The 25,545-nt window shown below is 39.7% G+C and overlaps 1 protein-coding gene across 3 annotated transcripts in view; it reads right to left on the bottom strand.

The window, feature by feature from the left end:
• Positions 1-25,545, bottom strand: part of PEPD (peptidase D) — a 139,334-nt gene that overhangs the window by 69,662 nt on the left and 44,127 nt on the right. For 2 of the 3 annotated variants that reach the window (XM_085072072.1, XM_085072074.1), the window contains 2 exons: positions 24,793-24,868; positions 23,344-23,390 (listed from right to left, as the gene is read on the bottom strand). The exons of the other annotated variant lie outside the window; for it this stretch is intronic. In XM_085072072.1, coding sequence (XP_084928198.1) covers positions 23,344-23,390; positions 24,793-24,868 — 123 coding nt within the window. The remainder of the gene's footprint in view (positions 1-23,343; positions 23,391-24,792; positions 24,869-25,545) is intronic. 3 annotated transcript variants of the gene reach the window in all.

The raw sequence follows: 25,545 nt of genomic DNA, 5'->3' as shown, positions 1-25,545 counted from the left end.
CAACCAAATAAAAGGAAGTTTAATACATGCGATAGTATAGGAATCTTTTCCTAGCTTTGAGCCAATTCTCTCTCCATTTCTTTTTCACAGCAGAAAGTACTTAATTATCTCCAAATCTAAACCACAAATGAATCCCTATAAATCCCTATTAAAACTCTAAAAGGAGATTAGTAGTAACTGACCATAATAAAGAGAAACGCTTTATCCTTATCATCTCACTTGCATGTCTTCAAGTTTCTTCAACTCAAAGCACAAGGCTACTAAAAACCTTCTAGTTAAGAAAAAATAGGTGTCAGCTAACCTGTTTTCCTATTTAATTCCTAATTTTAGGAAATAACAAGAGCCAGGAGAGGCTTTAGCTGCTGGAGGAGTCATCAATTTTAATTTCTTAAGGGTTTCCCCTTGCCTCCATCTGGGAGGGGAGGGTGGTAGGTGAGCATGATGTGATGGCTGCAGCTAGCTCCCCATCACCTGCATTAATGGGAGGCTGAGACTTATAAATGTGACAGTGATAAAAGTTTAACTGTTCTTTACTATGGCTAAGTCAGTTTTCAGTGCAAATATGGAACAAATTATCTCTTTATAAAGCTGGTCAGGAACACTCAATATCCCCTAGCAAGTCAACCTTTAAAATTGCATGGTATTGCAAAAGATTTTGTTTCGCTTAGACAAACTAAAATGTGATCAATTACAGTTATTAAACATATTTTTAAGCTCTCCATGTTCCAAGTAGTTGTACATCACTGTAAACTGTTTTAGAGCTTCACTGCTTGTGGTGATCTGAACGTGACATGAGGAAACCAATAAGTTTATAGGAGAATCCTGTTTACCCATTATATTGTACTTTACAAATATTAAAAAAGGTATATGATGTTATTTCTACTGACTCAGACATGTTAAAATTGAATTTTCATGTTGATTTCTACTGTTTGGATATATTAATGAAATTGCTGATATTTCAGTTTATTTCCAGTTTTCTCTAAAACTATTTAATATTTAAAATACTGTGATAGTTAAGATGTTTTCATCACAGGCACCTATCATGAAGTCACTGAACATACAAATACTGGAATAACCACAAAACAAGATTTGAGTTGCTGCCTAGTTTGATTTACATAAATCCTATTTCTTCATTTCCCTTTTTGACTATTTATGCTTATAAGCAAGCTGTTGGGGGCAGGGAATATATTTTACTACCTTATAAAGTGCATTGTCCATTTATATTCTGATGCAAAAACAAGAACATCAGCTTATTATTAAGAGTATATGAGCTGTATCTCCTTGAAAGAACATGTCTGGAAAGGTCATTTGGAATATCTAAAGTACTCATAAGTAACAAGAATAAATATTGATGTAGCAATGAGTTTTATCAAGTTTTATGAAGCACACTCCTTACTTTTTGCAGTAGATCTACCTGGAAGAAAAAACACACCTCAAAACTTGTTACAAATGATGCCTGATTGTTGTTCACCCAGGAGCTTTGTAGTGCCAACACAAGTGACAAGCAGACAACTAAGACTGTATCACCTCACACCACCTGTTTTCCCAACCACACTACTGGTTTTCCTGTCTCTCATGATGCCTTGGCAGTATGAGACCAAGGACAAATATGTTTAAGGACTGCACACGCAGTAATATTAAACAAGAAGAAATATTCAAGAAGAAATCTTTTAGCTGTTAGAAGCACCGGGGAAGGATAATAATAAAGCCAATATCAGAAACAGCATTATGATAGAAGCTCATCAGATATACTTTCAGTATAATGTACTGGTTCATTTAAATGCTATTATAACTGCTTTTGTTTGAAGATGGCACTTTGGCCAGTAAGTGTTCTGATTTCCCTCTCAGTGTACAGAGATTGCCTGAGCAAGGAGACAGAATGTAAATGCCAGCTGTCACCTGAGAGGTGACTAACATCTTCTTGGGAGGATACTTTCTTGGAGGAGGCTCATGCCAGACAATTATACTTCCCAGAATTCAGAACACTGCAACCCTGTCCAGAGCTCCCACATGCTTTCTAAAGAAACAAGGTGTAATTGCTGCTTCCCCAGCAGAGAACATGCAACTAAGTACAGAAAAGCTGGCTAAGTATTTCAGAATCTTCTAGCAAACTTCACAACACTATCCAAACTTTTCTTAAAATTGCATTTTCCCTGTTCCGAGAAGCTTCGAGTATGATGGTGTGTTTGCCAGGGTCTGCTTCCAGATACTGTATTGTCAAAAAGAAAAATTTTCTTGGCTTGCACAGATAAAGAACAGATCAGATATCTTTCTCTAGCCTTTCCAACCATGTTTCCAGGGTCCTGGTCACATAAAATGAGTGAATGGCTGCCCAGAGGACTACACCATTTACCACAAATTACTTCTTTATGGAAGAATCAATTTTATAGTCTCCTGAATTTCAAACACTTGCCTCTTCAATCCAGTGGAATTACTCTTTTGAGAGCCAAGCCTGAGATAGATGAATCCAAGGATCTACTCTTGGGGCTATGAACTATCTCTTGTAAAAATCTAGAGAGGACTTATAAGTCTTTGCAAAAGAGTCTGAGTAGAGAAAACATGTATCAACACTTTAACATTATATGGGGAGAAGTGTCCAGACTAATCTGTTGAGTCTCTAACAATCTTCTGGGCCGACACACCAGGAAGCTAAATTCAAGCCAATCCAATACAACAGAACCAGAAAACATTATCAAGAGACACTGCCTCTATGCTGTCCTCGAAACTCACATGAGCATGGTTTTCTGCTCATGCAGGGAGAGTTTTGCCAAGGTGAACTCATGAGAATAAAACTTTAAAAACACATTAACTAATTTCAGCTTCTAAGGAGACAAGAGGTAACTTGGAAAACAAATACAACTGCAAGACCTGGGGAACAAAATGAAATGCATTCAGGAGAGATGATTCCAACACCTCTTAAGCTCTTACATTCTCCAGAAGAAATCCATAACGCTGATTGTGATTCCCTTAGTACATGTTGCAGAGTACAAATTATCATTTGGGTGAAAGTGAAGGGAAAGTACACTCTCAACAGAACTTTCAACATTCAAGCTGTCACACAAGCCTTGACAAATCCATTTCCCTGCTTTTAAGTGGCACACAGAAAATTGCCTGACACAGTGCTCATCAGTTTCTGCAGATCTACTGTTTTTATTTGAAAGAATTAAAGCTTTAAGGATTAGAAAGATAATATTAACCAACTATAAATAAGCCTAACATTTTACTGCATGCCTTAAACTCTGAGTTGCTTTCAGTTACTCCACTCATGGCAAAGTCTCCACTAGCAGCAAATAAAACAAGAATTCCAGTCCTTGGCTAACAGCATAATGTCTAGAACTGTTAAAACAATGAAAGAACTTTTGCCCTGATGCTATATGTCTGTGTAAAGATTGAAACTGTTTATGTCGAGATGTGAAACTGCACAGCAGAGTTCTGTCTGTGGGGACACACAGTCAAGCTCTTGCACCAAAATATTCTCTCTATACAGAAGATTTGTTACTCATCAAGCTCAGCTGCTTTTCCCTACAGGAAGATGAAGGCACACAGAAAAATAGGGCAACACACAGAGGCAGCACTTGCAGGACCACATCTCCCAGACTTAACCCCACAAAGTCTTCTGTGCTTCCTGATGATGTAGCTGGACAAGAAATCACATCCCCAAAGATGGCTGAAAAACACCTACACAGTCACACTGCCTTAAAGCATGTCTCAGAGTCTAATGTGACATCCAAGTGGCAGTGGATTGACCTACAGAAATTCTCAACACTTATTGCTTCCTATGTAAGTCTATGCCAAGTCTATGTGAGTGGTTCTAACAGGTCCTCCAAGATGCCTACAAGCCACAAGTTCTGTCAGGAATATAAAGTCTGAAATACCTCTTGATTCAGCTGGCAATTACCTTTTCATTAGTACACTATACCTTTCACCACCTCTGGAGGTGCCTACATGCAGAAGAGGTGGACATCTTTCACTGTATTCAGTAAACTTGGCCAAAATAAAGAGAAATATGGGCTTTATTTCCTCACTAAGTGGGAACAGATGAGATCAGTGCTGAAACCCATTAACAGGCTATGGACGCAGTCGCTCTCACCATCAGATTTGACAGGTCTCCACAAACATGAGCCAAAAAGATCTGGCTCATCCCCTAAAGCACCAGGCAGAGGACCAAGAGCACAACTGATGGTAAAAGACCAGGATTGCTGAAGACCATGGAACATCAGGGAGCAGTGTGGGCTGCTGAATTCTCTGAACTCAGGTTGGTTAGGAACTGTCCATTGGTTTGCTCAGACACGTCCATTTTTACACTTAACTTCCTAAGTCCTTCTTTTAAAAAGTCTTTGCCAAAACAAGCTGGTTCTCCATCTATAAAGTGCTGATTCTGTAAAAATGTAGAATTTGCCATTTTCCTTGCTTATCATTTATATCTTATCTGTGCACCTCAGTTTCTATTCAATTTCTTCTGGCTTAACCATACAGGTACTAAACATGCAGGGCCTTTTGTTTAAACACCTAAATAGCCCCCAACAGAACATGAACCCTCCTTAAAGAACTGTCTGTATTTACCAAAATGGCTATTCTTGGATAATGCTGTGTGTAGGCCCTCATATTTTTCAAGAGAGTTTCTTCCCATCACTTTCAAAATGGAGCTCACAGTAGAAGACATTAGTTGTGACTTTCCACACAGACATCAGACACAGAAGTACTATAGAGAGATCTAAAAAACATTACCTTGGATCAGAGTCATTCTCCCTGAGGTAATTAAGGCTTTGTTCTGATGTATATACAAACATCTCATTAGCTGTTTCTGAGAGCTTCCTACACAGAGGACATGTTCAGTTGTTTGCAAACTCTCACATCTAAATTATTTCCAGATCACAAGTGCAGTACTCTCTAGCTTTAATTTAAATTCTTTCTTCTTAAATGTATGACCTCTTTCTCATTTATATTAAAAAAATGTTATATTAAGAGGCTCAACTATCAAATGATCCAGATCTTACTGCTCAATTCCCATCACTTTGATAACCTACTAACTTTCAAAGGTCTACACCTACATGATTTATTGAGACCTAGCAATTTCTTCTGAGATGTCAATACCACCAGATTTAACATCATCTCCTTTGCAATCCCACTTGTGAAAAAAGAACAAGTGCTAGAAGATGACTCATTCCTGACAACCACTCCTGTCAGTTAGCCAGGCTTTAATCCACTGAATGTGTACCTTATTAATATGGTTATACAGCTAATCCCCATGTTGTGTGATAATGAGTCAAATGCACTGCTGAAGGCTAAATATATTACAGCCATGGAATTAACTTTATCAACTAAATGTAAATTAAATAAAAAAATTAAATCCTGGTTTCTTTAATAAAATGTCCTTCATAACACCAAATTAACTCAAATCAAGCTCTTAAGAGGCTTTAAGTTCTCCCTGCAATAAGGCATTGTCATTCCTTGATGGTTTTAGAAAGCCAAAATGTTCTACCGGAACAGGAAAAAGATCAGGCTGATAACAAGCAAAATTTTAATCTCTGGTATTTTTAATTTCTACTCTAATCTCAATTTTTTAAAGTTTTTCCACTTTATAAATAGTAACACTCCTTTCACCACTATTTTCTGATCTATCTTCTCCCAGGTTCATTACTGTCTGTTATAATTTGTCCACAACATTTTAATGAAACTTATATCCCATATATCCCAAATAGTGGGACAGATACTGCAAGATGCCTTTCCTTGGTTTAGTACATTGAATGTAGCTGAAGAGAGACTAAAAAAGATTAAAAAGATGCAAGTGAAGAGGGAAGGAAGGAATAAAGATGCTGGCTGACTTGCTCTCTGGTGTAACTTAAACTCCAAAAATGCCAGTCAGCTATTTTCAAGCAATTTCAACGAAACAAGAAATGAAAACAGATATGCTAAAAATTAAGTTGGAAGTTTAAATTGATGTCTGATGCCACCGTAAGTCTGGAAAGTAGAGAAGTTGTGTTTTCAGCCATGATTCTTCAGTGCTACGTGTGTATGGGAGCCTCAACAGAGCTCTGCTCTCTGCTTCACACTCCCTGTCATCTGTTGGAAACACAATCACAGCTGGCACAGAATTTCCGCGCCACTTTTTCTATGCATCCCATTCAGAATAAACCAGCATGCAGCATGCACATAGAAAAAGCCATACTTTAAATTCTGAGCAATTGAGCAACGTACATTCGGTCCAGTGTGCAGTACGATTTCACATGTATTTATAGAAGAATATCTTGCAAGACAAAAGTTTGAAGTTTCTGTTCAATGCAATGTCATTCCTATCAACTGCACCATTCTTCGAACAGCCACATCAGACCATTTTTTCACAGCAAGAGGTAGCATGAAAGTCTCAAGGCCAATGGTTTTTTGTGTAAGATCAAGCCTGTATCAGAAAAAAAATAATACAGCTTCCCCCAATTCTTAACAGGTTTCTTTTTTCTATTAAGCCTCAAAGATGTTCCTCATCACAGACTGAGAGCTTACGTTGTTGATACTCAGACCATTATTACCACACTGGTTTGTAAGCATATCTCACACAGGCACACTTCCAGAGTGTTTAACAGATACTTTGCTCTTACAATACAAATCAGCAAGACTAGTGGCTTTAAAAAAGTATTCTTGTTAGCAGAATGCTCTGTGAACATTACTTTTATCAAAACCATGTGCCAACTCACCGCACAAATAAATTGCAACCTCATAAAATTGTCAAAATTGTATCCCTCAGGAGCAACAAAAGCACTTTCTGCATTGTAAAATATTACATCTTTTGTTTCTACTACATAAAGCGTAATAGGCTATATGATTTGATTTATATTTTGAAGATCCAGTACGTCTATTAACTATGTAAAACAAAGCACACCAAATATTTCAGAGTTTATGCTCTGAGTTTCAATTATTCCTGACACTGAAATAATGAATTGGTGCAGGCAAGAAAGCTGGGGGGGTGGAGGGGTTGTCAGAAACCAACACAGAAACCAACCAGCAACACTACCCAGAGGGTGCTGAGGCACTGATCAGGCTCCCCAGGGAATGGTCACTGCCCCAAGGCTGCCAGAGTTCCAGGGGCATTTGGAAAATGCTCCCAGGGATGCACAGGGTGGGATTGCTGGGATGTCTGTGCAGCGCCAGGAGCTGGACTTGATGATCCTGGTGGGTCCCTTCAAACTCAGCATATTCTGTCATTCTCCGAATAAAAGAAGAATTGTCTGCTGGCTATTGCTAGCCTAAATCAGTACAGAGTAAAGTAGGAGCCAGACTGGGGAAACATTAAGAACTTAAAGACCAAAAAATTTTAGCTACATAAAGAAATAGTAGCTTTCTAATACTGGGGTGGGGAAACATTTTAATTCATGCCTATACCACCATTAACATTGGAATTAATATTCCTATGTGAACTAAGAAAGACTATTTTAACATGAACAAAATATAATCAATAAATTTGAAATATGAGCAGGAAGTAAAGCTAGAGAGATTGCTTCTGTGAATGAAAACCCTACCTCAGTTCACAAGTTACCAATTTTGGAAATGAAGATCATATATGCAAGTTAGTAGACATGTAAAAAAAAAAAAACCCAAACAAATCCTTGCTTAAAGTCCCTTAAGGAGTCTGTCAGGTGCAGTAAGAACTCCTGACTTTATTTGTATGTCAACATAGGAATATTGACAGCAAGCTGTGCACAAGAGTCACACCTGTACATTTGAACAATTCTTTCAATTTTTCAGAGGATGAAAACACAAGATTCTTGTGTGTCTTTTTAATAGCAAATAAATTGTTCTGAGTAGTGGAAACCATTGTTCCAATACACATATTAAAACTTTAAGATCAGCTTTGTTATATATGTTGAAGTTTTATTAATGTACCAAAAAAAACCCTCCTGTGCCTGTCATCAGCAAACCCCAGATCCCCAAACAATAGCACTGTCCCCCTACCCCAGCCATAAAAATGACAAACTACATCCCCAGCTGCAGTACACCCAAACTCTGTAACAGATTAGATTTAAAATTGAGCAATGCATCAAGGCAGCTATTAGTCTTCCAACTCTAGTGTCAAGTTCAAATAAATTAACGGCTGAGCAGTCTCAGCCAAATGGTGTCTTGACAATTACAAACTGCAATTCTAAATCCAAATTCCAGTGCAATATTACTGAGCAAGTTTTCTGAACTGTACTGATTTCCTTGAGTAAAAAAAAAATACAACTGAATGTGGTTCTGCAAGTTACCACATTCAATTCACCATCCAATTCTTTAAAGAAAGACATACTGGAGATGAAAGAAGAGATCAGAGCAGGAATTTGACATACAAGAGCTGGAAATTACAACACACATGCAAGCCTTGTCAAATTCCTCCAACTACACCCATCTACACATCTACACCCATCTACAGCTAAGATGAAACTGAATATTCTCCAAGAACCAGCATGATATGAACTGTATCTCAGCTTGAAACTACAAAGGAATTGGCCAGTAGTTGAGATTTTTGCACACTATCATCCATTTTCAGCACACACTCTTGGAATTAGGGAAGACAAGTAAGCAGACAGTAGCAACTAATTGTATGGCCCTTTCCTTTTCCTTAGAGATTTGTTTTTTCTCTTCAAAGCTTTATAGATTGATTGCAGAACTATGCTGTAAATCAAAAGAAAGCCACTACTCATTACCCAGTTAGAATTTTCTGGGCTCTTTACTCCTGTGAAGCTATTTCTCTGCTGTTTGATCCTAAGGCCATCGGCAATGTCTACAAGTGCACTACCTGCCATGGCAGCTGAGACACATATTTTCCCAGATCCATTTTCAACAGCTTGATGAATTTCCACCTGCTTTCAGTTCTACAGAGAACCACCAAGGCATGTGATTCATGGATTCAAAATACTTGTTCAGAGAAAAGAAAAGAAAAGAAAGGAAAGGAAAGGAAAGGAAAGGAAAGGAAAGGAAAGGAAAGGAAAGGAAAGGAAAGGAAAGGAAAGGAAAAAAAAAAGAAAAGAAAAGAAAAGAAAAGAAAAGAAAAGAAAAGAAAAGAAAAGAAAAGAAAAGAAAAGAAAAGAAAAGAAAAGAAAAGAAAAGAAAAGAGAAAAGAGAAACAAAAACAAAAACAAAAACAAAAACAAAAAAGTAGCCTAAGAGCAACTCAGAGCAAAAGAAAGTGCATGGTCTACCAGTGTAGACCAACATGTCCAGCTGTGATAACCTACGCTCCATCTGAAAAATAAAGGAAGTAATGTATTTTTCTCCTTCTTCAAGAAAAAGGAAATTTAAAAGTCCTGTTGCCACTGTAAAGTTGTCCCTCAGCAAGGAAAAATACATTAAAGGACACAAGCATTCCGCTCATCCCTATCAGCTTCTTTCTTTCTCAAGCATGAAAGATGGCACAGAAACTATTATTTTCTCTGGATTTTTTTAATCTCTGAAATAGACCAAGCCTCTTCTTTCTTCTATTGCTGGAGGACACTATTCAAACAATGCACTTCCATTTCCCAGTCCTTCAGCAGGCAACAGTGCACTCAGTCCTTCACTCATGTTCTTTCTAGATAAAGGCAAGTTCTTTAAACCATGTTTTCATCACTGCCAGCTTTGAGGAGCCCTGTGCCTCTTGTTTTAGTACAGTGAACACAGCTACCAATGGCAGGTCTCTGGCAGCAACCCAGCCATGACTGCCCAAGCCCTAGCAACTACAGGAGGCACCTGAAGGAGTATGGGTGTATCTTGGGATGTGGGGACCTGTGCTGAGAATGGTGCTGGATGCTAGCAAAGGGCTAATGAGCCTGGGTGGAAGCAGTGCAGGAAGATGAATTGCACCTGGTAATGATCTGGCATTTATCTGGAGTGACAATGGTGACATCATGATTTGCCATGATTTGTAGCTGGAAGCCAGGAGCCTACACCCCATTCAGGTGTTGAGATTAAGACAAAGTCACCAGCAGACAGCCCAGATGAACATGGTGCAAAGGGCTGGCTGGCAGGGGGAGCAGGACCCCATGCTTCAGCTGGTCCCGCTGGCACCTCACACTCCCCACTCAGCCCCTCTGACCTGGGCTAGCTAAGTGGTCTAGCCCAGCACAAACCTGAAACACACAGCCTTTGTCTCATGTGGTCCCAAGTGAAATCCTTGAGCAGTTTCTTCCTATACGTGTTTGATTTTTCCAACCTGTCTTTAGAACATCAAAGCAGGGGCAAAGGGCATAACCCTGCTCCTCTGCCACCAAGCAGGAGGGGAAAGTGAAGCAAGATTAAATGTATAGACTGAACCCTGAAGGAATGAATACACCTGGCAAACAACAAAGTAATTTAGCTAAAATAACCCACAGGGATCATGCTCACAGATGCTGGTACAGTCAGGGGGCCTGCAGAGCAGCAGTACATTCTGTGTAGATCAAGTGGGGTAACATGCACAAGGTTAGAGAGCTCCACCTGAGATCTGTCCATCTCACCTGGGCTACAGAACAGGGTTCATAAGAGGAAAGCAGTGCATTTCCCCATAATATTTTGGAAGAAATTTTTCAATGCTTGTCACAATAATCTGAAATAACATTCTGAACTGCTGAAAGGCCTCACAGAAACTTTATAATTATTTATGCATGCTAAGCAAAACTGAACCAAAACCTAACATAACTTCTGGGAAAAAAAAACCTTCTTAAATTTCACTGGAAGTTCTATATAATAACTAAAAGATATCACTTGTGTCTACCCACACAAATGAATCTGCAGCCTGTAGAAAGTAAAAACACTTATCCATTTTTACTTGCAAGGTCCTCTCTTTGTGTCTCAAAACCAGAAGTTCTTCACTTAATGTTGCCTATTTTGAATATCATCAATAGTTTATATCTAGAAAAATACCAAACAATGTGACAAATACAAATTGCTAACTGAGAAAAAAAAAAAAAGTACAAGTAAAGGTGACTCATCCTGTCCCGGGGCTGGTATATTTGGGACCCATTTGTCTTTATGTCTCACTGCAGTATTATGGTATGTGAAGAGTGCTCCTGACTGAAACTTCAGCCACAAAGCTGCATGACATTTCTCTTAGCCTGTCACAAATAGTGTCACTTTGCAGAAATCTTTGAACATACGATGCAAGTTCTATCCACTTTGTCAAAGTTTTGTCACAGTTAATGACCACACTGTATCCAGCACCAAAGAACATACATGAGAAAATAGGGAAGGGGCAGGAAATCTGCTGGGTTTGGATCTGTTACTTAGGTAATAAAAAAATATTATTTTAATTTCTACTAGGAATAATGTACACACTTTGATTTGATAAGTCTTTGACAAACACCAGAATTAAGGAAGTAGAAATGCACACCCACATTGCACCTCCTCCAAAGCGTGTGGGTTTCCCCGAAGGCAAGATCAGCTCCCACTCCCCACTGGTTCCGCAGAGCTGCAGCTGAGGATGACCATGCTGCCCCTGTTCACTGAAACATGTCCCTGGGCTGCAACTGAGAATGAGATCCAGCCGTGTTCCTAAGCAACCCCACACTGCCTCCACACTCTCCCCCCGCTGCCACCACTAGACAAGAGGTTTTATCATCAATTCACTCTGCATCCAACGTGTACAAACCCCATCAGGAGACGCTTGGGCACAGCACTGCATTAAGCAGCATCAGGTATCTTTAGCCCTGATTTTGTCTTCACCAAGGTATGCAGACTGCAACTAAAAGACAGCACTTTTACCTTTCACTTATTTATAAAGAAAAGCTTTTTGAAAAATCCTGGTTTAAACATAAAATAATGCAAATACAAGCTAAAATTTTTTATTCTTGTCAGCAGGTATGAAAACATTCTGTTAGAAGTACTGAGGGTTAAACTTGTTTTGACATTTATAATATTCAGTGCTGAAAAAAATCTCAGCAAAGAATAATTGCTCCCACAGGGACCAATCCATGGGTCACAGTTTTTTGCGCTTGATGGCAACAGAGCCTTGAATGAGTTTTTCTATAAAACCGAGATTTAAGCTTGCAGCATAATCACAATGCTTGCCCTAACTCTAGAAGCTGAGCTATAGCAGCACTTCTACAGTGTAATTATTATACATATGTTCTAAAAACCCATGGGGAAATTTTATTATTCAGAAGAATAAATACGGTAAAAATAAATGGTTTTTAATTTTAGCCAATTTTTAAACTCCTTATGAATTTTCATTTTTCTTATGCAAGTTTAAGTCCATGGGAGAAAGGATTTGCCTTGAAGAAATAATTAAACTTTCATCTTCAGTTACGCCTCTTAGCAAATACACAGCCACCCACATAGCACAGAACGCATAAGTGCTGTTCAGTGACAGAGTGCCAACATAACCACCAATGCCTCATAATCTTTCTTTTAGCTTCAAATTGAGTATTTGAAGTTTGAATTTCTGTTCGACAACCCAGAGAAAGTAGAAATGCAGTAAGAGCTTATGTTAAAACGGCACTGGTGTCCTAGCATAGAGCTTAATTTGCCCTCAATAGATTTTTGAATATTTGAACTATTGTGAGAGAATAAGGCAGTAATTTATCATTTGGGATATGCAAACCTACTACCTTAAGGATAATAAGAGATTGTAACATTCAATTTATGATGATAATGTCTGGACCAAATTTAGTCAGGTGCAGAAATCAGAATTTTTAAGGAGAGGGAAGCTGAGGAAGCAGGTTCAGGAAGATCCAGACACACTTTGCAACTAAGTCCACCATGACAACTTCTCCAATTCCTGGGAACATTTCAACATTCCTTTCTTTATGCAGGGACCAAACAAATGACCACACAGGTGCTTTGTAGGCAGGTCAAAAACATCCGCACATCCCCTCACTCATAAACACCTTGCACCCTGCTCACTGGGGGAAGTTCCACCGATCCATTCCCTGGTCTCAAGCCACACCCACCTGCACAAATGCTGCTCCTTTTGCCTGGAGCTCAGGCTGCTTTAGAGCACCTGAGCTGGCTGAAGGAAAGGGTGGAAAGACCAATCACAAAAATCCGAGGTTAATGCAGACCGAGGGACTGAAATAGGATTAATTTTCAATTGTTATTCTAAAGTGCAAGAAGGACCCAAATCTAGCTTCAAGGGCCTATCATAGGTGATAAAATCACTACATTGACACCAAGTGTTAGAGTCAATTTGAAAATGAAGCACAAAGTAGAACAGAAAACTACCAGAAAGAAGTTATACCATCTACCCAAGAACTCCTTCAAGTAACAGAGGCCTCCTTTCCCCACCAGCCCCAAATAACCAACAAGCTCACCTGATCCAAATAAATTCTAGACCCCCCTCAGAAGTCTCATGGACACAAGTCTGTGATCTTGCAACAGCAACAGAAACAGCATTGGCCAGGACCTTCTTTAGTTTAATGGTTTCTTGTCATATGATACCCACTTCCTTCTCACAAAGACAGAATTACTGATGAAAAGCAGATGACCCCTCCCTCAACATAAACATCTTGGAAATCTCCTCAAATCTTGCAGGATTTGGAAGCCAACTCCTGAATGCTGTTGCAATTTCCAACCCAAACAACATATTAATAACAGACATGTTCTTCTTCTCTTCCTTCAAACACACAGTAAAGAAAAAATATTATCCTGGAAAGTTGACCCAATGTGATGTATTACACCCAACATCAAATCTTCCATTACGACGCAAATCTAGCAGTTAGACAGGAAAAGGCTATTATTAATTAATTAATTAATATTAATTAATCCCACGTAACATCCTAAACTTCACACAATCCTAACACAACTCAGTAACACTGTGCACCCAAACAACTCCACATAATTTTTGCAAATTATCTGTTAACCAGAAACAGAAGAATGCTCGCCCACCTCTGCCACTCAGTACTGGCAAAGAGGACATAGCAGGTTTATTCTGAAATAAGAAAGCAGAAATCCAGTTCTGAAGGATATGACACTTTTACAAGAGGTTTGTACCATGTAAGAATTGATAGCAACTGTACCTTAAACTAACAGATTAATTTGTGGACCCTTCACATATCTCATTAGTTCTTTTAAATATACAGGTTTCAACAGATTAATTGGGAGACCCAAACTCAGTTGTCAGCAAAGCTCTTTGTATCTATCACTTGCCAAGACTGCCTCAAGGTTCAATGTGATTTTAGCAGCAACAGACCTCTGTGATCTAATGTGATTCAGATTCCTCTCCAGTCCTAACATTTTCCATCCCTTCTGACTGCCTACCAGAGGAGGTGTCCTGCCAGACCTGTTGTTTGTGAACAAAGGTTGACTGGTGGGTGAGTGATGGTCAGTGGCCATCTTGGGCAGAGGGATCATGAAATGTTAGCATTTTCTACACAGGGTGAAGTAAGAAAGGACACCAGCAGAATTTTGACCTTGAATTTAGAGCAGACAGAATTTGGCCTGGTTGACGGAGTCCTTTGGGAGTCAGTCCTGAAGGACAAAGGAGTCCAGGAAGGCTGGATATGCTTTAAAATGGAACTGTTAAATATTCAGGAGCAGGCTGTCTCCATGTGTAGGAACACAAGTCACTGGGGAAAAAGACCAGCCTAGTTAAACAGAATTTAGGCTGGAGATTAGGAGAAAAAAAATATCTATCCCCTCTGGAAGAGGTGTCAGGTAACTTGAAAGGACTACAAGGATGTAGTCATGTAGGCGAAAATCAGAAAAGTCAAAGCCCAACTAGAACTCAGTTTAACCACTACAGTTAAACACAACTAGAATGTTTCTACAAAAACACTGGAAGCAAAAGGAAAGTCAAGAGTGTCTCCATCATTTGTTGAATGTAAGAGGGTAGTGCAAGGGATGAGGAAAAGGCAGAGGTACTTCATGCCTTCTTTGCCTCAGTCTTAAATATCAGGACAAGTTGTCCTCAGGATACCCAGCTCCCGGAGCAGCAAGTTGGTGATAGGGCAATGAGTGAAGCCCCCATAATTGAGAAAGAGGTGGTTAGTGACCTGCTCTGCCAATTAGACACTCACAAGTCTATGGGCCCTGATGGGATTCACCCCAGAGTGGCAAAAGAACTGGCCAAACCACTCTCGATCCTCTACCAGCAGTCCTGGTTAACTGGAGAAGTTATAGCTGACTTAAAATTAGCAAATGTTAGCACCCATCTACAAGAAGGGCTGGAAGGATGATCTGGGGAACTCCAGGCCTGTCAGCCTGACCTCAGTTCTGGGCAAAATTATGGAGCATATCATCCTGAGTGCCATCACACAACATGTGCAGGACAAGCAGGAGATCAAGACCAGCCATCAAGGATTTTTGCTTAATCAACCTGATCTTCTTCTATGACAAAGTGATCCGCTTAGCAGATGAGGGGAAGGCTGTGGATGTGTCTGTGTAGATTTCAGTAAAGCATTTGACACTGTCTCCCACAGCATTCTCCTGGAGAAACTAGCTACTCGTGGCTTAGATGGGTGGACTCTAAGTTCACTCTAAGTCCACTCATTTACTGATGCGTAAAAAACTGGCTTACAGCCAGGCCCAGAGAATTGTGGTAAATGAAGCTAAATCCAGCTAGGGATGGTTGCTAGTGGTGTTCCCAAGGGCTCAGTTTTGGGGCTGGTCCTGTTTAACATCTTTATTGATGATCTGGATGTGGGAATTGAGTACATCCTCAGTAAATGTGCAGACTCCCAGAGTCCCAGAGGGAGTGTAGATCTGCTGGACGACAGGAAAGCTTTGCAGTGAGACTTGGACAGACTTGATCAATGGGCCAAGGACAGCAGCGCAACGTTCCACAAGGCCAAGTGCTATGTCTTGCACATGGATCACAGCAAATCCCTGCAGCTCCAGGCTGGGGCAGGAGTGGCTTGAGAGCTGTTCAGCAGAGAGGGACCTGGGGGTGCTGGTTGACAGCTGGGTCCGTACGAGCCAGTGTGTGCCCTGGTGGCTGAGAAGGCCAATGGCCCCTGGTCTGTATTAGCCAACAGCAGGACCAGGGCAGTGATTGTCTCTGTGCTGGGCCCTGCTGAGGCCACACCTCGAGTGCTATGTCCAGCTCCGGGCCCCTCATTTGAAAAAAGACATTGAGGGGCTGGAGTATGAGCAAAGAAGGGCAACAAGGCTCATGAAGGGTCTAAAAAATATCTTACAAGGAGCAGCCGAGGGCGCTGGTTTGTTCAGTGTGGAGGAGGCTCAGAAAGGACATCCTTGCTCTCTCCAGCTCCCCTGACAGGAAGGTGGAGTGAGGTGCAGCTAGTCTCTTCTGCTGTGTCTGCAGCGAGAATCAGAGGAAATGGCCTCAAAATGAGACAGGGGAGAGTCAGATTTGGTATCAGAAAAAAATTTTTCACTGTTAAGGTGGTCAGGCCTTGGAACAGTTTGCTCAGAGAGGAGGTGGAGGTGATTACAGGGAATCTGGATGTGGCACTGGGAAAGGGTTTAGTGGTGTAATGTGTACAGTGGTAGTGCTTGGTTGATGGCTGGACTTGATCTTAAAGGCCTCTTCCAACCCTGATTCTATGATTACATATCATGCTGCAATAACAACCCCGATCTTGCATTTTTCAATACTGCCGATAATGCACACACTCAAAAAACTACCACCTGCCAAAAGAGTACACAATTCTGCACAATTCATCCCACAGAAAGATGATGCAACAACAGAAAACCAAACAAAAATCAAACAAACAAAAGAACCATCACAACAGACATTAAAAATGCTGCTTAATAAGCTGTGAAGTGGCACATGCACACTATGATTATGAGGATGCTCTAAGAACAAATTTGGAAAAGAATTTCTGCAGTGGGCATGCCAGCAGCAAGGAACAAAATCTACTCTTTTTCTTTTCACATGTGTAAAATAGGTTTAATTTTCAGGTCAGTGTGTGGTATCATTACAATAATGGACAGTCTTGGTATTTCCTTCAAGTTGAACTTCCAGTCTCTGATCATGATCACGAGTAATTCTGTTTATCAAAAGACAGCCAACACACACAAAGTTCTCATCTCTTCATCAGTAATTAGCAAAAATTATTGAGCTAAAGCTCGCAATGCAGATAAAGCCTCGCATATGGTAGAATCTTTACTTTTGACTTGTCTGAACAAGCATGAACCAAATCCACAGTAAATAATAATCTGTTCAGCCTGCTGTCTTTTACAATGAATTTCATTTCACATATGTCCAATCTCAGCTTGTCATTAGCAATGTTAATTAGTTCACTATCTCAATGCCACACTAGATTCAGGAAAAATGGAGATCATTGTTAATTTGAGAAGAAAGCTCTTTCTTCCTTTAATATAGTAATAGTCACTGTAGTGACAAATAGTAATAGTCACTGTAGAAAACATCCATAGAAATCAATAATGCTTGCAATTTTCAATCAATTACAAAATTAAAATAAAAATTGCTACTACTTTTTCATTTCCAAAAAGATAATAAATGGATAATTATGAATTATCACATTTATTGTATTACTAACCCTGTAAGGACATACAATGGCACAGCATTCAAAGTCGGGTTATCTCTTGCTATGCCATGAGCTAAGTTCTGTATGCACACGTCATGAACATCCTGTCACAGCTCTCTTTCTGAAGGGAACCTTTTTCCAGTATGAGCATGGTAATTGTTCTTTGGTGTCTCTGGGATGGTAGAGAGGCTTATTTTAAATCTCTCACATGGTCCACTTTCACAAGTTTTTTGTAAAAGGTAAAAAACCCAGTTATGTGGAACTTCAATCACGAGTCACAAGAGTGACCTGGGCAATTAAACAGTACTCTTGCACCAGGAGGTGACTGAAAGACAGAACATCTGACCTCCCACTGGGACCTCCTGCAAAGGGAAAATTCTGAGAGATTGCTGGGAATATACTGAAACTGCTCTGCTCCCTCCCAGCAGCTAATGGAGTCCATCACCAACCACCATGAACATACTGACCAGCAGTTCAGGTAAAATGGGTCTCCAAAGCTGCAGTGCTCCAAGAAGTTTCTAACTCCCACGTTTCTCCTCTCAGATGGGCAGAGGGAGAGAACGAGGCAACTGGAAGTGGGTATGTGTTTGCCTCTCCAGTGGACTTCCATCTCCTAGAGCAGATGAGGTGCTGAGATAGGAGGTCTCCATGCTCACACATAATCCTCTCCCCCATTTCTGCTGAGTCAAGTGTGCATACATTTACAGTTGTGCCTCTGTATGTCACAGAAGAGAAACAATGCTCAGGGGTTTTCTAAAGCAATTTTTAAATTTAGATTTATTTAAAGACTATTTACAACCTTATTGTGATGGATTAGGAAATGAGTGGTGACAGCCTAATTTAAAACATCAAAGGACCAGCTCTACATACGGAAGGTAAGCAGGAGGGGAAGGCTGCAGGAACTGTTTCTCTGAATCTAGTTGCTCTTCCCAGCAAACACATTATATCTGACTTCCCTCTGGGCACCCTCTGAACACATGAGATTCAGTAGTTCACTCAAATGAAGCAATTAGCAGGTACTCAGCATTTGCTGTCAGAGCTGTCAGCACCAAGCTGCCTACCTGGCCCTGGACGCCGTAGGTTATTTTGTATTACCATTTTTAGGCAGTCCTGGGTGACCTCTGCTGCCCCCAACACAGGAACAGGCACAAACCCACTGACTCAGCTACCCCTTCCCTGCCAACCCCAGTGCATCCGTGTTGAACAGAAGCACCTGGGCTGCTGTGCAGTGAGGATTTCTTGCTAAAAACAGAGATTGTGGCTGATCCATTTCTTCCTTCAACCCTTGTGCTAGAACTGGATATGCTGACAAATAAACAATATCAGGTACAGGATCATCTTACACCAAACCACCATCCAGACAGCGGACAGACCCCTGTCCTGCCACACAAGCCTGCAGAGCAAAGAAAAAACTAGTGGATTGCATTGGGATTTTTAAAATGCATGAAAAGGTTACCTTCTACCTCTTTCTCAGTTTTTAATGTATTTTAAAGTTTTAAAACTAACCTTTTGATGGTGCACCCTACATTTAAAAACACATCACCTCTAATTGCAAGGCAAATTTGGGAAAGAGAGTAACAGAGTGCTGGTCTCTTGTTTAACAAAAATACACAAGTACCAGTGAGGATCATGGCACAATTCAGCACCATTCCTGTGCCAAAAAGCAACTGTGAAAGATTCACCTGTGTATTTTTGTCAGCTGCAATGGGCATTCTCATTTATTATCCACACATGTCAAGGACTTATGAAGGTTACAGCTGAGCTAAATTCTATCCAGCCTCATTAAAAAGCCAAGTATTTTTTAAGATCATTTGCTGAAGAAGTCAGTGGCTTTTTCAAAAACATTTGAAGAGCAAAATCTTTAGGAAATGGTAAGGGGCAAATACTGATTAGCTAAAATAATCAGCATTTCACTAACAGAAAATACCCAAAGGAAAATAAAATTATTCTGGCTATTTTCTGTTTTTTAGTGAAATAACATGTATGTGTTCAGTTTGTTCCACTGGAGCAGAGGAGAGAGAGAAAAATGTAAGATGAGAGATGATCTGTGAGAGCGTTCTCAGACTTCCAGAGATAGTGAAATTTAACACTGACAGACACAACAGCAATTCATCTCAGAGCCCAAGCTCTGCTCTGGAATCAGGGACAGCACTGAAGACAACAAGGATAAAGGACTTCTATCAGGCTTAGCTGGTAAGAGAAGCAAGGTGTAAAAATAGTCTGTCAGCATTGTAAATCAAGAAGAAAAAAAATCTCTGTAACTGCTTTCTTGCCATTTTATTCTTAAAATTATTGCTCTTACAGCAGGGTGGAGTTTAAGTTTAGTATCAACTACTACAAAATCCCCACAATTATTTCCCCTCACAATGAAGAATTTTTTCCTAATATCCCATCTAACCCTGCCCTCTGTCAGCTTGAAGCCATTCCCAATTGTCCCGCCAATCCAGATCCTTGTAAATAGTCTCTCTCCATCTTTCTGGTAGCTTCCTTGAGGTCCAAGGCCACATTTAGGTCCCCCAAAGCTTCTCTTCTCCAGGCTGAGCAATCCCAACTGTCCCAGCCTTTCCTCCCAGCAGAGCTGCTCCATCCCTCTGCTCATGCTGGTGCCTCCTCTAGACTCTCTCCAGCAGCTCCAGGTCTCTCCTGTGCTGGGCCCCAGGGCTGGGGCAGCTCTGCAGGTGGGGTCTCACCTGAGTGGGGCAGAGGGGCAGAATTCCCACCTCCCCTGCTGCCCACACTGTCTGCTCTGTACACTAGCCACTGCCCCTGTACACTAGCCACTGCTCCTCTGTTTTAAAGGCTCCACTCTACAGGATCAGGACCCAGGTTTTGGGTACTGGAATTGCAGTTATTTGCATAGTAAACCCAAGGTGCTCCATGTTCAGCAACGGCAGAGGTTTCAGGGACAGTCACATAATCCAGGGAGGTGTTGGGCAAGGGAATGGGTGTCTAAGCCTGGTTTAGTGCTGCCTGGCATCAAGGCAGTGATAACTACACCATCATTCAATGAACTCAGGACTGTGCACACACTCCTATCACAGTGATACCAAGAGGGTTAATTCAATTCTTACTGTTTATTCAATTCTTACTGTGCCTGTGAAACTTTTAGCAGAGAAACCAGGCATGCAAAAGCTGCTTTCAGCAAAGACAGCTGGAAGATAAGAAGACATCTGGCTCAAGAATGTTGTGACAGACAAAACTAAGGACTGAATCTCTGAGAACTTGGGGTGGGATTCACGGTGATAGGTGAATTTTAATATGCATGTAGCAACGGTATATAAGTAACACTCCTGTAGAATCACATGCCCACATCAGGTAGGGATCCCCTGCGTGCAACTCAGGGCTGAATAAATGATGCTTTCTTTATCACAACTTTAGTGTTGGAGAGTCTTATTCCGATATTTTGGACATTTGGTAACAACAGCATCTTCAGTGCTATTAAGAAGAGCATAAACCCCCACAAAAACAGGCAATGCATACAACAGAGGTGTGTCCAGAACTCTTGATGTAGGAAGTTATTTACCTATTGCTACAGCATATACTTCCACATCATTCCCCAATCAAACTGACCATTCCAAGCAGCCACCCCAATCTTAAAAATGTTCTTTTTAATAAAAAGGGAACAAATGAGGAAATGCACATAAGATTCCACACTTCATTTAGTAAACAGTATGCAGATGAAATTTAGACATTGATAAACACTGGTATAGAGAAGGTATCTCCAGCTCTTTAGAGCATCCTGAAACAGATGACTGTAGGCCCTAATTAGTACTTTCAGTGTTTATATATACATATATACACACAAAACATTTTTGTCTGTATATGCACATTTAAATAACTTTGCTGAAATCACAGATTTTATTCACACACTTCTCAAGCTGAAGATATTTCTTTTACCATTTTGCTATATTTTTAACAATATATTCACTACAGTTTCATAATTAAAAGTCCTTAATTAAAGAAGATTAATTAAACATGAAATAAGCACAAATACTAAACAAACTGCTTCAGAGAAAACCCAGAATCTGACCTACCAAAATGACATTATTTGCAATTACACATGCTGTGAATTACTGTTTGTAGATAATTGCCTTGGTTGTTCCCTTAAAGTCAACCGACCACACATTAAAGTTAAATAATATCAAACCAAAAAAGAAGCCAAGGCCAATTGGAGTTGCAGTTAACTGCACTTATTTATTATATATCTCAGCTTTAACACATTACTGGTTCAAAATCATTTACCAGTGTTTAATCAAATGGACAAAGAAAACGCAACATTTAGACTCTACATCCAGCAACAGAAAATTCTAATTGCTTTTGGGATCTTTGCCATTATTCTTCCTAGCAGACAGGGTTTACATTTTTAGGGCCCTTTTTTCCTAAAGGAATAGGTGCAGGGATGAATTCCAGGAATAAAAGAAACTGAAGTTCTAATTATAGTCTCCAAGGCAGACACTGCAGAGCAGCCTGCCAAGACCTCTTTCATTAGCTAAATAACCTCAAACTCTTTCAAGAAGTATAATCTATCAAGATGTATGGAAGAAGAGAAGGCAATTTTAAATAGGTGTAATACCTGCTTCATTTATTTATTTTTTTCTTAATTGAAACACACAATCTTTTCAAAAGGTTGATGTGTATGGAAGGAGCTAGCCAGGGAAGCATGAAAGTCCTGGATCAAAAAAGGCAATACATCTTGAAGACTTAGAGAAGAGTGTTTATATACATATTTGCAGTATGACATTTAAATCAAACTGCCAGGATTATGACATTTAAAAACACCTTTAATGAGAACAAATTCTGCTCCATCAAAATTTTTGACTGCTGATGACTTCCAAAGCCAAAATTTCACTATCAGCATGTAAGGCATGCGCAATGAGTAAAATGAACACAAACACAAAGTTCATAAATAAATTAACAGAATGCAAACAACATTTTTTTTTTCCTCCTGTTACCTGGTGGTATTAAATGCAATTTGAAGCACAGACAAATTATAGGCATGAGCCTATAGTATCTGCAGAAATTTAAACTGCTTAAATGTAACATTAGTTTCTCCATATTACATATGTTCTAAGGGCATTATTTGTCTTTTGAGCTACCTTGAAATCCTGATGGCAAATATTGTGGTCTCTTTATATTCCCTTCCCTGGGTACTGCACTAGCTTGCTTACAAGCACTTAAAAAAATTAGTGCCAAGAAACAACAGTAACTGAGATATGACTTCTATTTGCTATTTCTTCATTATGCAAATACTTTGAAAATCGAAAATACTGTATGCAAGCTAAAAATAAATGGACTTGATGATCACAACCATGTTTTATATGATAAATGCTGATGATCTAATGTAAATATTGATTCAGGAGAGCAGGCAATATTTTCCTTAGATCTAGACACATCATTACTGTATCAGTTAGGATCAGCCAAACCCCTCATGGATGCCTGTACAGCATGTTCTTTTCAACACAAGAGATTTCTGCTGCTTTCTTACTGACTTCTCAGCAGCTGCAGAACACCCATTACACATGTGAGCTGAGCTCCTTGTACAGGCTAAATACAGGTACTGCTGGCTTGTAATCACAGGCAAAATGTAATTGAAAACAGCTCATAAGACTTAAACATCCACACACTCAGCCTTCTAAGCATAACCAGACTAAAGGCAATGTTTAACCATTAACACCATTTTACTGGATGGCTTCAAACAATGAGAACAGCGATTTCATAAAACTTCTGTAGATTACTAAAACTCCAGGAAGAGAGATATGCTATGCTTAACCAAAAAATAATCACCACTCATCAAAAGCATGTTTGGAAGATGAAATACCACCTCAAAATAATAAAATAATGCTTACAATGGCCTTCAAATAGCAATGAGCTCTCAGTCTCAACTGAATCAATGCTACTGCATTGTCTCAGCTACTGCTTTTGCCCCTACTACAGGCTTTCTCCTTTTTATTATAATTACTGTAAGAACTCTTACCTTTCCATCTCATATTCTTTCATTCCTACTTTTACGGCCTTCATTACCTGTAAGATACATATGAGCATGGGACAACCATAGCAGGAGGGAATCTCATATTTATAAATGTATGACTTATGACTATCTCCAGAGAAACCTGTATTACAAATATATCAACTGTACTTCATCTAAATTTATATCAGTAGAGGCATTTTAAAAACACACTGAAATCAAACTAATTTTAATCTTTAAAAATGCCTACAGTCTCCAGTGATAAAGCAAGTTTAGTTAACAAACTACTCTATCATAATGAAGTGCAGCTCCTCAAAATACCAATGTTTAATTGTGAAAGCTCTGGTGAACATGGCAGCAAGTCCTTTTGTTCTACTTTGGCAAAACAAAGCTATGAACTGGATTATACTACAATGGGAGAGCCTCTTTTATACTTTGCAATCTGAATTTACAGAAAATTACAAGAGTTAACACTGGTTTATAACTCATAAATCTGATCCTTGTTCTCAGATTTGTTAAGAAAGTTTTATTCTTTCGCCTGTTTCTGTATTATAGAAATGGTAGGCAGATGCTCTACAGAAAAAAATACTCCCAGATGTGATAAGATTATTCAAGGATGATGAAGAACCAAGGAGAATGAATGCAAAATTACTGTCCCTTGGGTTTTCAATTTTACAATATTGATTTTAAAACATTCTTACTCTTCATAGTTCACATATCTGAGGAGCAGGAGCCAAGGCAACAGCTGAGTCGGTAACCATATCAGCTACTTAAGCTCCCTTTGGTCATCACCACTCTCAGAACTCATGACATATCTGCATCACAATATGGAGTACAGGAATGACACCCAAGTTAATTTTGTCATCCCCACAAGGAGAGCAGTGCAGCTCCCCTGGTATAGTGCCAGGTCCAACCTGAGTAGCCCTGCCGAGAGCCTGGATTTGTCTTTGCCACACTGGTATGGCAACAGAATAGCAGGGTTCAGCACTGCCCCAGGCATGTACTCAGCTCTGAGGAGCACGCTGAGGAATCCTTTCCATATGCTACACTGTGCATGCAAAGACTTCCCCAGTCCATCAGGATCTGGGGACAGTTAATTCCTAGTAAAACTTTTCAGAGCTGCACGTGGGCCTGAATAATCTTGATCGTTTCTTTCTCCATCATTATACAGGTATTTGTGCACACAGAACAGATAGATTGCAAGCAGATCACCTTATGCTGAGGCTCCATCCCTTACCTAAACCCACACTTCATTTCTCACACATCACAAATGCACCAGTGAGTTCAAGGACAATGCAAGGTATATTACTGGGCTGTAATAGGAGGGATGTTATCCTCCTATTTCTAACCACCCTTTCCATTATTTTATTACTAAGCAATTCTGGGTTGCTGGGGACATTTTCTGAGTACCACTGCTACACTAAGAGCAAAAATTATTAACAGTAAAGGATCCATTACCTCTTTATGAGCTTCACTGGAGATTTTATTGGTGTAGCGCAGAACTTCCAACTCCATGTCTGTCTTAATGACACGACTTAAAGAGAAGAACAGATAGCATGTTAGGCTGCAACTTCACAGCTTAAGAATACAAAAGGAAAAATCCTGAAAATAATATGCATCACCTATAATAAGATTAGATCAAGTACACCTCAAAAGCAAACACCCATTACAGTATTCATGACAGCGAAGTATTGCTGGCATTGATTCAGCATTAGCAAAACAATCTCACAAAGGGAAGTCACAAGAATTTCAAACATCAGCCTGCCCTATTTAATACTTATAAACAAGTGGTTTGACCAACATTTTTTTCAACTCATTCAACAATACATTAGGAACAAAACCAATGCATTTCTGCATTTGTCATGACTAACACTACTTCAAATGGAACATTTCTACAAGCATACTTGATTTCCTTTTACATGCAATTTGAATCTATTTTACATAATTAAATTTCCAGAGCTCCAGAATTTCTGTTCAGCTCAATCCCAACTCCCACCTATTTGCAATACCTCAAAAGGTGGGCAGGGGGTGGTGTGAAAAAATGCTATTTTTGTTTGTTATTAAAAAACCCAAACCATGAAATTCAGAAACCACAGCAGCAGTAATTACAGCCACGATGTCCACTCTTTCACATGCTTGTGAAGGAAAATAAAAACCAAAAAACCCAAACCAAACCAACCCCCTAAAAACCCCATCCTACTCTTGTGCCTT

The sequence above is a fragment of the Lichenostomus cassidix genome, chromosome 11, assembly GCF_008360975.1.
Source record: "Lichenostomus cassidix isolate B80296 chromosome 11, HeHo_3.0, whole genome shotgun sequence".
In the NCBI taxonomy this organism is placed as follows: Eukaryota; Metazoa; Chordata; class Aves; order Passeriformes; family Meliphagidae; genus Lichenostomus; species Lichenostomus cassidix.
This window is presented reverse-complemented; position numbering and strand designations above follow the sequence as displayed.